The 15740-nt window shown below is 37.9% G+C and overlaps 1 protein-coding gene across 2 annotated transcripts in view; it reads left to right on the forward strand.

Moving 5' to 3' along the window:
* PPP1CB (protein phosphatase 1 catalytic subunit beta) overlaps positions 1-14386 on the forward strand; it is a 57290-nt gene extending 42904 nt beyond the window's left edge. For both annotated transcript variants that reach the window (XM_077813635.1, XM_077813634.1), the window contains 4 exons: positions 1046-1117; positions 6908-7059; positions 11819-11953; positions 12592-14386. In XM_077813635.1, the coding sequence (XP_077669761.1) occupies positions 1046-1117; positions 6908-7059; positions 11819-11953; positions 12592-12696 (464 nt within the window). In that variant the 3' untranslated portion in view covers positions 12697-14386. The remainder of the gene's footprint in view (positions 1-1045; positions 1118-6907; positions 7060-11818; positions 11954-12591) is intronic.
* The last annotated feature ends 1354 nt before the right edge of the window (positions 14387-15740 follow it).

The following is a 15740-nucleotide window of genomic DNA, read 5'->3' on the forward strand; positions in this document are numbered from 1 at the left end:
ATTTAAATTTAAAAAAAAAATACAACTAAAAAAAATCATTGATTTTTATCCACTCTGCTTGTAAGTTACGCTGACCTAAGCGCTGGTATGGACAGTTATTGCCTCTCTCAGAAGTGGTTTTATTATGGGAGAGCTCTCGCCTGTTGGCGTAGAGCATCTTCACCAGACACTGTAGCATTGCTGTAGTGTTTCTAGTGGAGACTAGCCTTCATATTCTGCACAAGTGGTGTGCTGCAGCTTTGCATCCTGACTATAGCATGAAGTATGCTGTTTAAGTTAGTTTTCTCAATGAACTTTGCTTCACCAGTTACTTGTGCCTTATGCAGATGAAATAAAGTTCACCTGCCTAAGTTTACCTGTTTGTGTAATGGGTATGAGACTGACTTATTTTGCAGTTCAAAGTTCCTTGAATGAGAAGGTGGCATACAAATAAATAAGTACTACAGCATAACCTCAGAGTTACAAACATCTGAGTTACAAACTGACAAGTCAACCACACACCTCATTTGAACCACAAGTACGCAATCAGGCAGCAGAGACAGAAAAAAGAAAATACTGCGTAGTACAGTATTACGTTTAATGTGTTAAATGTAAACTATTAAAATAAAGAGTTTAAAAAAAATTAGACACGGTAAGGAAATGTTTCTGTGCTTATTTCATTTAAATTAAGATGGCTTAAAAGCAGCATTTTTCTTCTGCATAAAGTTTCAAACCTCTGTCAATGTTCAGTTCTAAACTTTTAGAACAACAACTAACGGTTTGTTCAGACTTACAAATATTTCAGAGTTACGAACAACCTCTGTTCCTGGGGTGTTTGTAATTCTGAGGTTCTACCGTAGTCAGCCCATTAAGTGCTGTTACAGTCCTAATGCACAAACCAGTTGTCTTTTAAGTGGTGTCTAGAAACCTCCTGATTTTTTCACTTTATATTACAGTGAAAATGATGCATGCTCTATCACCTTGAGCCTCCAGTTACGCGTTTCCTGGTACCCTTTTAAAAGTAAAAATACAGGAAGCTTAGTTCATCTATTTTATATATTTACAGGACTGTCACCAGATCTCCAGTCAATGGAGCAGATTCGGAGAATTATGAGACCCACAGATGTTCCTGACACAGGTAAGCCATACACAATTTATTGTATCTTTATATGTATCTTGCTGTGATGCCAAAGCAAACTTACCAGTGGCATTAGAATATCAGAACCAATTTCTATTTATGCAGTTCAGAGTCCTGAAACAGTCTAATTGTGCTTTAATTGTAATCTTCAGTACCCTATTCCTGTTCCTACCTAAGATCCCAAGGCTTTCCTGGTGCATACTGTGAATTGTGCTTTTTGTTAACTGAGTACTTGTTTTGACAGAGCACCTGGGTGTTTGTTTTGCACCCTTTGGCTGCTGCTTGGCAGAATTACGAAGTTTGTATTCCTTGTTTAAGAGACTGGACTGTAGTGAATTATCCCAAATAAATAAAACAAGGCTTTCTAGAAAATCAATAGAATATGAAAGTGAAATGAGAAACTAAACTGAAAATACAGGTTCTCTCTCCCTAACCTTGGTTAAATAGGGCCCAAACATTTACAATTATTCAAAATCTATTGAAAATAACCCACATTTCTAGAGTTCTCTTGGTTTCTCAGGCCTCTGCTTCTCATCATAGCATCAGAGTTTAAATTAATCTCGGGTTAGTAGTTATCTCCATGCTGTGCAGGCTTGTCAGTTTTTTATAACCTCTACTGCTACTTTTCTGCTGCCAGATGTTGCGCTTGTCTGTATTAATGTTGTAGCCCTAAAGTTCACTTTTCCACTATCCTATTAATATTGCATAAATACATTTTATGGGGGGAGCAAATTGATCTGTCCTTTTTACCACTACAATAGCCACTTCTGTATCATTTTTATTGAAAACTGCCCCCTTCCCCAGAACTGTAGGAGATGGAATTAGTATTTTGTTCCCTAGTATCAAAGAAGATCCTTAGCCCTGCATAGGTGGTGTCTAGTAATGTATGATCTTGCTTTGAGTAGTTGGTTTGAAGTCAATTTGCGTGTTAAGGGAGGTCTTATGAGAGGGTTATCTTTTTCTATCAGTACACCATCTCCTTTAAGTCCAAGATTTTATTATAAAGCTCCTTTTTCACAGCTGACTTCAAATGTCAGTCTGTATTAATTTTATTGTGTCGATTTAGGAGTGGGTAGTGTCCTGTCCATCACCATAAGCAAAATATATTAGGGTGCAAGTTAATACCTATGTAATTTGCATCCAGATGCAGCATGAGGCAAGTAGTGAAGAACTTTCACAACACAAGTGTAAATTACAACACTAATTCATACCTAATTACAACACTAATTCATACTTGATTCATACTGAATCAGTCTCCTTACATTGTATTCTTTAACTGGATTTTTAAAAAAACATGAAAAGAAGAAATTTAAACTTCAGTACTTGGCTTCCATCAGAAAGAGGCTTAAAAAAGGAGGGGTTTTTAACCAACGTGTCTGGTGTCATTGCTAGAGCTAATCCATCTTAAGACTGCCTGCAGAATTATTTGATTCTAGTTCACAAGGACACTTTCTTCTGAAAATCTTGTACCTGCTCTTGTTGCAAACGACCCCCAAAACTACTGTAAGTGGAAGATTAAAGAAACACTTTTTTCTTTTCAGTTTACTTGGTGCATTTGACAGCACTTGTTCAGTTTCACTGTTCTGTTGCTGGGGCTGCCCTTGCCAAGCTGTAAGACAGTGTTGACCAGCAACAGTAAAATCAAAGCTGAAACTGAGGAGGTTGAAGAAAAATTATGTGAGTAGAGAGCGAGAAAAAGGAGGGTTGGTCTTCGAAGCATCAACAGGGAAAATCTACTTAAATTCCCCCCTTGCCTCCAAAAAAAAAAAAAAAAAAAAAAAAAATTATTTCAAGATATCTCTGAAAAGTGTGGTAGATTCCTAATAACTTCTTTAAATCATGACCGGCTGTTTCTCCAATCTAGTTCAGTCACAAATTATTGGGCTTGATGCAGGAAGCATTGGGAAAGATTCTGTAGTCTGTTGGTAGGAGGTTAGACTAGATTATTATAGTCCCTTCTAGCATTAAATTTTATCTTCACAAAAGCCTATGAAATTGAATTTTAACATAAAGTTGCACACCTTTAAGTTGGCAATATTGTGGGGCTCTGGCTGTTAAGTCTTTTTTCCCTGCGGCCTACCTCTATACTCCTGTCTTCAGTAATTTTAAATAGTATTTTCACCTTCATACACTTGATGTGATAAAACTGAAGTGGCTGGTGTAGTCTGACTATGAATTGAGTGTTTGGTAATCAGAATGGTCATCGGAAAATTACCACTGTGCTTTCCTATTCCAATGTCTTCAGAATTACGTGTGTTAATTTTATTAATGAGTATACTAAGATTCAGTCTATATGCTGTTTTCATGCTGTTGGGAGATCATGTTAGCATACCATTAAACATACAGTGTGGTAGTACGATTTAGTCTTAATTGTATAGATGAAACCAAAATATGTTGTGGAGTTTTGTTATAGCACTGTAAATATCATGGGCCATGTTCATCTAACATATTCATGACACTTGTGTGGAGTCATAAAGGAAAGGTCATATGATCCCCTTCATCAGGGGACAAGTGCAGCCCAAAAAGTGAGAGCTCCAGAGTACTTTCTGTTAGCATGTTCCTATAGAAAGCTTGGTAGAGAGAACCATCAGGGAGGGCAGTGATGCCACCTTCTGCCCCCTCTCAAGGTACGTCCAAACCTAGAATTGAGGGTCTCAATCTCTTGCAGGTTCTTTAATATTTTAAAATAGAGTACTAACCAAAAAGCAAGCTTTCCTGGTAGATACAAATTGCTGAATGCAGGCAGTACATTTTAGTATTTCAGGTGGACTAGATGTTTCCATGCAGTCTCTAGCTGTACCTTGTGTTTTGGATGACCTGTCAAAATAGACAAGTAAACTTTAATGTCTGTACTTTATTTGGTGGGGATGGGACAAGTTAGGACAGAGCACAGTGACTGTGAAAAGAAATTGAAGACACCTTCATGGAAGATTATTAAACACTTACAGAAACTCTTTCAGACTCGTCCTCCTTTTTCTGGTTTGTTTGTACTGTAAAACAGTTTTGTTGTGTTTTCTTCATACAGCTGTTATCTATCTAAGGGTACATCTACACTGGAATAAAAGACCCATGGCATGGCTGCTTTGGCCTGGGTCAGCTGACTTGGGCTCGGGCTGCAGGACTAAAAATTGTTTTGGAGATGTTCGGGCTTGGTCTGGAACCTGGCTCTGGAACGCTCCCCCCTCACAGTGTCCCAGAGCTTGGGCTCCAGCCTGAGTCTGAAAATCTGTACAGCAATTTTACAGCCCTGTGATCCCAAGTCAGGCCAGCCACAGATGTTTAATTTCTGTGTAGATGTACCCTAAAAGCTCTAGTTAAAATGACAAATGTTAGACTTTCAGATTTGTCTATTTAGTTACATTTCAAGCAGGCAAGAATTGTTAAAGCCACTGTTTAGAAGTACAGAATGAAAAGCGAATGGCTTACACACAGTGTGTGTCTACACAAGAGCCGGAAGGTATAAATTACAGCTTGAGGAGACATCTGATTGATGCTAGTGCTCTAAAAAAATAGAAGTGTGTCTGTGGTAGCATGAGTGATGGGAGAGGCTAATCACCCTGCATATAGTCCTATCTGAGACCTGTATGGCTCCTCAAATAGGAATTGACATTTTCCAGCTCTAGTGTAGACAACCTCAGATTTCAAAATGGTAAATGGGTTCTATGAAAAGTAGTACACCACAAAACTAGTGTTTGGGGGCGGGGGGGAGGGGGTAAACAAATTGACTGAATCAGTATACCAAAATTTTGCCTCATAACATTTTATGGCAAAGTTGCATACCTGAAAAGGGTTTTGTCTGGGAAGAAATGAAGTAACTTTATTTTGGCAGAGTGAATAACTATTATGGGCACCAAACTGGAGTGCTGAATGCAGAACAAAAGGAAGAAGTGTGAACTGTTTTCTTTATAAATACAATGTTTTTTGGTATAAGATTAGTAGATTTATGAAGTAACATCCACACAAATAAGCTCATATGGCAAATTTTCAGCTTTAAAGTGTACAGTAGCATCACTTGCTTCAATCTAGATAAGACACTGAGCAGTAACTGATCATTTTAATACTGTCAATAGCTAGATTTATTTTACTTAAGTGTGTTTTTCTATAACAGAAGACTAGCGCATTTTCATATTTGTAATTGAGTACCTACCTAGAATACCTGATTCACTTAATCCTACTATGTAGTTTTACTGTAACTACACTTGAAGCCTGACTATAAATGGAGGAGGTTTAAGAAGTTAAACATGTAAATTGAAATTATACATCTAGAGTCAAATGCTCTTGTGGAACTCTCTGAAAAACTAATTGGGGCCTGGATGTAACCCATTTGACTGCAGCAATTTGTAACTAGGAGTACTAAAGTGGTGGTCTTGACTAGATACTATACAGCGTAATTAGATACATTTCTTGGTTTTTAGAGGTTTTGAGTCAATGATTCACAAAGATGAAATCCTTTTGACACTTCATATCAAAGAACGTACTTGCCAGCATGACTGCTGTACTACAGTATTGTGGAGAGCCATCTGAGACTCTAGTTCAGAGACTGAACATTGATCTGTGGACCCCAATCAGAGTTGGTTGCTGCTCTGCAATTATGGATGTATAGCAGTACTCAAGAACTGCTCAGATAATCACAGTAAATGTGCTAGATCTTACTATGTAGTTCATCTAAATGTTTTTCAATCATGTTCCACCCAAAAACCTCCATAAGCTTCTTACTAATCATATTCTATGATACTACAGCTTACCAGATCCCACAGGCCTTTAGCTGCAAAAGGTCACGGCCTGGCCCCAGTTCCACAATCTTGCTGGTTTGGGTGATAGCATTTGTGGATCTGTTGAGGCAAGGTTGGTTGGCTGATTTATTTATTTAAATAAATAAACTCAAATCAGCCATTTAAATCACCAAGCAGAAACCCGTGATGCAGTCTCATTGATATAACCATTAAAACATGTTTGTTTACAACTAAATAGAGCCTTTATTCTAGATTTGGTTACATCTTTTTGATGTGTAGGAGGGTACACTATAAATACATTCATTTATTTAAGCGATTATAGCATAGTGTTTTCAGATTCTTAATTGTACATTTTTAGTATGTTAGAAAGTGTTATATTTCTTTACTGTATATAGTTTTTGCTCATGATGTGTCAAGCTGCTGTTTAATTAAACACACAATAGCATACGTTAGCGTCTCTTATCAAAACATGTTTCATATCTACAACTAAATGATTTATTAAACAGATTAACTGTAGTCAGTGAATCAAGCTGATTATTTCAGCTCAAACTGGATAAATTTTTAAATATGCCTAAGTGAAACTGACTGGAACTTAAGTTCCCACTTGCCTATATCTCTCTTGAAAAAGAGTTTCCTAAGTTACTTAGGCTGACCTCCTTGTGCTGTAGTAATTAAGCTTGACCTCAAAAGTAAAAATTTTTTACCCTGAATTTCTTTATATATAAAAAAGCAGCCTTTAACTCAAAGTTTTCGATAGGGGCTCATAGATGCAGCGAACTTTTTTAATGTAAATGTGGATAGAGATCAGAATAAGTTTAGGCCTTAACATATTTTGTGTTAAATTCAGATTTCACTTTAAACAGGTTTATTTTTAGAAAAGAGACTTACTACAATCCTTTTTTCCCTCTCCCTCAAAATATTTTTTTATCCACCCTGTTTTGAGGAGAGCTTTTCATCATATTTGCATAAGTAATCACTGACTATTGATCCCCACAATTATAGGGCTTTTTTTAAAAGGGAATATTAGGACACTTTCTAAGATTACTGTCTTTCAAAGGCTTGCTGTGTGACTTGCTGTGGTCGGATCCAGACAAAGATGTGCAAGGATGGGGCGAAAATGATCGTGGGGTCTCGTTCACTTTTGGTGCTGATGTGGTCAGTAAATTTCTCAACCGTCATGATCTGGATTTGATCTGTCGAGCTCATCAGGTACAAACTCTACTTATCTTTGCTAATTTAAATCTCCACTTCTAGTCTCCCTTTGAGGTATTAGGGATTGAAAGAATTATCTTCATTTATATTTAGAATATCACTTGCAGGTACCTTAATCTGCAGAATCCATTTCCCAATCTAGCATTTACAGTTTGACCAGATGTAGTTGTCTTGGTACTTCTAGAAGCATCAAATACAGGGGTGTTCCTCAAAAACAATATCTAATTCCTGTCACCAGTATTTTGTAAATACTTATTTCAGTTTCAACAACCATGAAGTCATGCCTACTCCGCACCCCCACATTATGTAATTGCTGTGACTCTCTTGTTCAGTGGAGCATGTGAATATTTTACAAGAACAGTTTAGGTGCCTAGGCTTCAAGAATGGTGTAGACTAGTGGCTTAAAAACAGGACATGGAATCAGAGACACTGAGCAATACAGCTTAAGCCAAAATTTAAGTGACACTGATTTGGGTGGTCTACGTTTTTGGGTCTCCAACTTAACACCTACATTTTCAGAGATACTGAGCCCCTTTAAATTGTGGAAATATAAACAAATGTAATGTGTTGAAATCCGCATTCCAGAGTTGCTAACTTTATTCTGGTTCCAGTACATAGATAAATTTTCCCATGGAAGAATCTATTTGTGCGATTTGTTAAAGATTCTGAAACTGCCTAATGTAATGCTTAAGTATGCAGATGACTTTAATGTTATATTCCTTTTGAATAGAAACATTTCATTGAGCTTCGTAGACTAAGAATTAACCTCTCGAGAGTGGTTCCCATCTTGGAGTTTAGGTTTCACTACTTGTACTGGTTTTTTTAATTAACTTTTTCTACTTCTGGAAAATAAAAGGATGCAAGTTTTTACTGTATGTCTTGCACTAACAACATTTTGCACAGGCACTTTGATTGGACACTCATGGATGTGTCCCCACTGATGCAAGTCACAGATCTTTTCTCCTGCAGCAATAATTGTGACGGGCAGTAGGTGTTTTAAGATCTGTACCTTCAGATGGCACTGCTGCCAATGTATCAGTTATTCAGGCAGTCTCTTAAAAAACCTGCAGTGTAGTTATAGCTTTGTTGATCCTAGGATGTTAGACGCAAGATGGATAAGGTAATATCTTTTATTAGACTAACTTCTGTTGGTAAGAGAGAGAAGCTTTTGAGCCACACAGAGCTCTTTAGGTCTGGGAAAGATACTCCCAGCATAACAGCAAGGTGGAACAGATAGTTTAGTATAAGTAGCTGGCACATACTGGAAGGGACCATTCAAAGTAAAGTAGTCAGTTAACACATGCAGTCATAGGACAAAAAGGTGTATTAGACTGTTGTAATGATCCATAAATCCAGTGACTCTGTTCAGCCCATGATTTTTAGTGTCTAGCAGAGTAATGAATTTAAGCTCCCAGGCTTGTCATCTGAAAATGTTGAGTAGTTTTCCAGTTAGTGATCAAACCATCAGACAAAGAGGTGCCTTTGTAGTCCTCAACCATGATTGTGTTAATGAGGCTCACTGACAACTTTCTGATACCACTTATTATAAAGAACTCGAAGATCCCACTCCACAGTTTACCCAGAAACATAAGCATATCCTCAAATCCTTCCCCAAACAATTCCAAGAGAAACTACAAATTCACCCCCCATGAACCCATCCCAGGGACCTTCTACATGCTTCCCAAGATACACAAACAAGGGAACCCAGGCAGAGCCATCAGTAAACATCCCATGGCTAGATATGAAGAAATACTGGGACCCATAGAAACTACCCTCAAAACATTCCCCACACAAAGGGCCACCTTCCTCCAGGACGCTGCAATATTAAAAGCCTCCCTCAGAACACCATCCGCACCACGATGGACATCACTTCTCGGTACACAGAATCTCTCACAATGATGGTATGGCTTCCTGCCTCAAATGTTTACAAGACAATGGACGACCCTCAGATGCCCACCCCAAACACGTCACCAAACTCATCCATTTCATCCTCACCCATAACGATTTTATGTTCAACAAACTTTGTCCAAACCATGGGAACAGCCAGGGGTCCTAGGATGGCTTCCCAATATGCCAACCTCTTTATGGGCCACCTTGAAGCAGAATTTTTGGACAAATGCACCACAAAACAAATGAGATACCTGAGATACATCAATGAGATTTCCATCCTCTGGACAGATCACTTAAACTCCCTCATAGTTCCACCACAACTTCAACAACCATCACCCGTCCGTTAAACTCTATCTGGAACACTCCCACAGTAGCATCCACTTCAGCCCTACAGATCACTACACCTACCTTCATAGATCCAGTAACCACCGCAAACATACCAAGAAATCTGTTAAATACAGCGAGACATTCAGATACCACAGTATATGCTCCAAGGGAAAAGTCTAGGATATACACCTTAACACATTTAAAACCGCCTTCACCAAAGACGGACACTCCACCAGAGAAGTAGATTGCATCATGGAACAGGCAACCCAAGTACCCTGAGAATAACCTCAAGTACTGCTTCGATACAGAAATAAACCCCCTTCTGACCACACTCCCCTAGTTATCACCTAGCTCGCCACGCCCATAGAGGGTCTCATCAGACTACAACCCATACTTGAAGGGGACCCCATCCTGAAAGAAATCTTTCAGGAACCCCCACTTCTCTTCAAACCATCCCCCAAGCTCTTCATCAAAAGCAAGCTCCACACAGACCAGGACACACTAACTCAAAGCTGCACCAGACCCTGCCAGAAGAGATGCAAAATCTTGCAGATATATCTCCACTGCTGCAATGATCAACACCCCCCTCGCCCCCAACACCTCTTTCATGATCCATGGATCCTACACATGCCTATCGCAACATACGGTATATCTCATCCAGTGCACTAAATGCCCCAATAACTCTGTGGGTGAAACCAGACTATCTCTGGGCTCTCGAATAAACTGTCATAGGAAAAATAAGACAAATAATATCATATCACCTGTGGGTGAACACTTATCACAAAGGAGTCACTCTATATCTGACCTATCAGTCCTCATCCTCAAAGGAAACCTACACAACATTTTTGAAATTCAAGTGTAGTAGCTTGAATTTATTATTCTTCTATACACTAAAAACCCATGGACTGAACAGACCCTGGATTTATGGCTGCTTATAACAATCTGTAACCCACTAACCCCCTTTTTTTGTCCTATGACTGCAGAGGTGTTAATGGGTCACTCTACCTTGAATGGCTCTTTTAGAGTATGTGCTAACTACTTATGGTATCTGATGAAGTGAGCTGTAGCTCACGAAAGCTCATGCTCAAATAAACTGGTTAGTCTCTAAGGTGCCACAAGTACTCCTTTTCTTTTTACTTATGCTAAACTATCTGTTCCACCTTACATTTTGCTGTGATGCTGGGAGTACCTTTCCCAGATGTGAAGAAGAGCTCTGTGGTGTTCAAAAGTCTCTCCCCCTCCCCCCCCCCCCAACAGAACTTGGTCCAATAAAAGATATTACCTCACCTACCATATCTCCTTAACAACATCCTTCTAGGCATTATTGTTGCAAAATAACTCGACAGTTTTATGTCTGGACTATTTTTATAGATTTTAGACAAACAATGATCTTAATAAGAAAGAGTACTTGTGGCACCTTAGAGACTAACAAATTTATTTGAGCATAAACTTTCATGAGCTACAGCTCACTTCATCGGATGCATTCAGTGGAAAATACAGTGGGAAGATTTTATATACACAGAGAACATGAAACAATGGGTGTTACCATATACACTGTAACAATAGTAATGGTAATACCCATTGTTTCATGTTCTCTGTGTATATAAAATCTCCCCACTGTATTTTCCACTTAATGCATCCGATGAAGTGAGCTGTAGCTCACGAAAGCTTATGCTCAAATTTGTTAGTCTGTAAGGTGCCACAAGCACTCCTTTTCTTTTTGTGGATACAGACTAACACGGCTGCTACTCTGAAACCTGTCATTATGAAAGGTGTTAATGTAACCGTTACCCAGACAATGAGGATTAGCTGCCCATGGAAGCTCTTTTATTTTAGGCGTATATTACTTTGTCTTCCATTGCCCCATGGTATGTATGTGGTTGTGGTGGGATGCAGCATGAAGATCTGCCTGACCTGGGAACTGGTCATTCTTGCACTATAGTTTGAGCTGAATTACTGCTTTCTTTTTAGTAAAGAGAATCATCGATATCTCTGGCAGATGCTAATTCTTCTAAGTACAGTAGAATCATTTTCATGAAACCTCTCTTTAGAAAATGGGAATTGTAACATGTTACAGGAGTTTGTATGAATGGCACCGGAGTATAGTAAGAGAATATGAGATGCAGTAGTAATGTGGTACCTTTTAAAAATATTAAACGTTTGAATTATAAAACTACTTTTGTACTCAGCATAAGGTTTCCAAATATTTATCAATTGAAAGCATAGTCACCAAACTTCAAGTTTGAAAATCTTAATCAAATGTATCCGCATGTTAGCAATAGTTGTTTTTAAGCTATTTGATTTCAGATATTAAATTTTTTTCTGATTTGGCACCACAGCACAGTGTTCCGTGTAGTCACCTCTCAATCATTAAACGTTGTTCCTTTCACTGCGTACTTTTCACCACCATAAGATAAGCAATTGGTGCCTGCCTAAGAACTCGAGTTTAGGTGGTAGTATGAATCTAATTCCTACAGGGTTTATCGTCTCAGTAGATCGCTGTATTGACTTAAAATTTTTCCCCCCCTCCCGTTGACAGGTGGTTGAAGATGGATATGAATTCTTTGCGAAACGACAGTTGGTCACCCTATTTTCAGCTCCAAATTACTGTGGAGAGTTTGATAATGCTGGAGGCATGATGAGTGTTGATGAAACTTTGATGTGTTCCTTTCAGGTATACTATGCTGCTAGATTAAAGTTTAGTCAGTGTTCTTTTTTTAGTAGATAGGTTTATAGAAACTATAAATTGGCACTGAACATGCACCACTAAGGGAAAATAAGCTGCAGAAGATAGTACTACACAGCAGGCTGGCATCAAACCAACTTTGCCACAGGGAGCTCTTTAAGAGGCCTGGAATTCCTGTAAATAAACTTGCCGTATTCCATAGCTGCCATATGCTAGATTCTTGTCTGCATTCTCAGTGCACATTTAGAACTGGATTTAATCTTCCTTCTGAGTCCAATTCTGGGCAGCAGAACAAATCCTTATTCAGAGATGATGGGATCCTGTACTGTGACTCCTCTCCTCAACTAGTGTTTTCTTTGTGCTTCAGACGAGTCACATACTAGCAGATCCTGTTTTTTACCCAGCTAGAATGGACACACAAGCAGTTGGAAATTGTCAGTCTAAAGAGTAATATGTGGAGACATGAGTGGGATAAGGAAATAAACAAGGTGGTGAGGTTTATATTTTTTGCTCATCAGAAGTAACCAAACTACAGTCAAATTTGAATTGTCACATTGATTCATAATGTATGAAACGTATCTCAATTGTCATGGACTTACTAAAAATGTTTCCTTGTTTTTTCAAAGATATTGAAACCATCTGAAAAGAAAGCCAAGTACCAGTATGGTGGATTGAATTCTGGACGTCCAGTCACTCCACCTCGTACAGCTAATCCACCGAAGAAGAGGTGAAGAAAGGAACAATGTCAAAACACCATCAGATCTATCAAGGACAAAACTCCATATTACAGTATATAATAAGTGTGCACTGTAAAACCATCCAGCCATTTGACACCCTTTATGATGTCACACGTTTAACTTAAAGAGACGGGTAAAGGATCTTTACTAATTTTTTCTAGTAGAAAGATGTGCAACACTGTATTGTAACAAGTATAGCTCCAAGTTCTAATATCCAACGTAGAGTAAAATCCAGATTTCAAAAATATCTATTGAATTACATATTCACTTATCACGGTTTTTAAAGTTGACCAACATCCCAGTTAAAACTTGATGTAATAGTTAGACCAGATGAGAGCATGATGTTCTGTTTGTGTAATGTGGTCTTATAGTTGCTTGATTGCTTTTACTTTGGTTATTTTGTAGCTAGAATGATGCAAGTATGGTATCTAGTCATGTTCCCTGGCTTTTTTTTATTTTTAACGAAATACGGAAGGGGCTTTTTAGGATAGCCACTGATTTTTTTTCTTTTTTCCCCATTCTTTCTAATCTTGCTATTTAAATGTGTGCCCCATTGTAACAAAAAGGTGATAGGATGGTTGTGAATAAAAAAGGCAAACTGTCTAAACTAGTGACCCAATAAAGCGCCCTGACTGCCCACCCTGACGGTCAACATTGTTTGAGGGACAGAAAACTGTCTTGGTTTTTAACTTAAATTGCCACAGAATGGATTTGCGCACTACACTGTTTTAAATTATTGACATTACACTGTGCAGTGGCACTTCACTTAGAACTAAAACGGTATTGCCTATTAGTTGGTAACGTGATTATGTGGTACCTTGGCTTTAGGTCTTATTAGCACAAAACACCTTTGGCATGCTTAGCTTCCCAGTAACATACTATTTGCATCAAAATGCATCTTGCGTAGCTCCACAAAACATGAAGATCCTTATTTGATAAGCCTTGGAAAGCTGAAGTTTTTTTTCATAAGAGGGTGTATTTAAATGGGTGTTAACCTACTGTTCACTGATCAACTGACTAGTGATGGTCGAACTGTCTAATATTGCCATGTGAATGTTCTACATGATTGTAAGGCTTATGTCACTAAAGAGTATATCCTGGATTTTCATGATCAAAGTTCATATATTGTATAGACTTTTGCTTTGTAGTGTACTATAGTAGCAATAATTTCTGTACATGATCAAGAGTTATGCAGTATTTCTTTTCCTGTTCTCTCCTTTCTTAAAAAGGTTCATATTGACAAATGGCAAGGTGTAGGGAAGTTATAAAGTTGTTAGTAGGGTAAAAATCGTAAGACACAGATTTGATGTTAGGATGTAACACTATTGCATATGATTATAAAAGTTTTTATTGAACATGGCAAATTTGCCAAGATTCTTTGGGGGGAAAGCTTCAGATTTATACCATTCTAAATGTGCAACAGTAGATGTAAAACTCTTGACTTTAATATTGTCTTTGAAAATGTTAAATTGAGGATTCTGGCAACTTACATTCTATGAACCGGCACAGTATATAATGCAAAATGATTTCTGACACAGTGGGAAAAGTTCTTTAAAATGGATTTAAGTCTTTTTTCTAATTCCATTTTGTTTTAAATGCATATTTTAAATGTAGTTTTTCATTTAGTAAAAGTTGTCTAATTGATTTTAGAAGTCTGTCTGGTTATTAAACTTTTCAGTTGCTACTTAGCAATTTATTTTGTTAATACTTATCTTTCGGTCCTTGGGGCAGACTGGATCAGCTGCTGTTTGGACAGTGGCTTAGTCTTTTCTGAGGCGAGCGCTGATTACTTGGTTCATAATGTTATGGTATTGTAACATCAGGACAGCCATACCATGCTTTTCTGAGTTGATCAGTGATGACTGTATCAGTTCACGTTTGGAAAGGCTGAATTTCCTGTCCAGGCATTGGTCTCCAAAATTTCCTCCTCCCCCTCCCACCCCCCCCAAAAAAGGGGGGAAATCACAATATCAAGTAGTGAGATTAATACTTTCAGAATCTAAGCAAAATTAGGAAATGCTTTAGGTATTTTAGAATACCAGTGTCTAGAGTTGGATAGTATACATTGTGTGCTCACTTGCATTGCACATGTTTCCTCAAGGTGATCTTCAGAAGAGAATTCAAGTGTCTTCAGAGAGTGTCTGGCTTAGGAATTTTTAAAAATTCCTATTTCCTTTTATAATAGAAATTGAGGTAATGTTTTTCCTGGAGAACTATCATCGTTCACTGGCAATACCATACAAGTGAAATCTGACTGAGAGGAAGTGATTTTTAGACTGGGTAGGGGATGGACTTAACATCTGTAACTAAAATGCCAGAATAAATTGTCTGTTAGACCTGAATACCCTGCCCAGTCCAGGGCTGACAACTCCTCTTTCACATCTAAAACATTCAGCAAAACAAGGAAAGACCAGTATTGATACTCTCGATACTTTAAGGGCAAATACAAACCTAACTTAAAAAAAAGTGGTGAATACAGGCATTAGTTTTAAAACGAGCAATTAATATCTTAATGCATTCTATGATGATGCAATCGTGTGCTTACCAATGTTGAATACTACTTGTCAGTCTTTTTTTATCTTGACATAAATGGGGTGATGTGTAACAAATGAAATTTATCATAGATGTCCCCCCCTCTTATGCAAAAAGTAATAGTGAAAATAGAACGCTTAACCTTTTACTGCACTGAAGGGCAAAATTTACTGATGCAAAAGAGCTTTCAGATTTAGTCCATACATCAATGTCTCATAATTTCACTTGCTTAGAAATGCATTGGGTGGTTTACAGGTGTGGAGAATGAGTGGGATCCCAATTTTCTTGGAAGATCTGAAGATATTTGGTACCATAAAAGCACTGTCCTGACTCATGGTGAGATTTGAGGGAATTAAAGTTTCTGGGGCCTACATTAGGGGGCTTCTAAACATTGCTATAATGTGACATTTGAGTTAATCTACTAAGTATTGAATTTGGGGAGTTTATTATGGTTGCTCACTTTTTATATCTATATATTTTTAGATCTCAAAGCACTTTACAAAGGA

Source organism: Eretmochelys imbricata, chromosome 3 (assembly GCF_965152235.1).
Source record: "Eretmochelys imbricata isolate rEreImb1 chromosome 3, rEreImb1.hap1, whole genome shotgun sequence".
In the NCBI taxonomy this organism is placed as follows: Eukaryota; Metazoa; Chordata; order Testudines; family Cheloniidae; genus Eretmochelys; species Eretmochelys imbricata.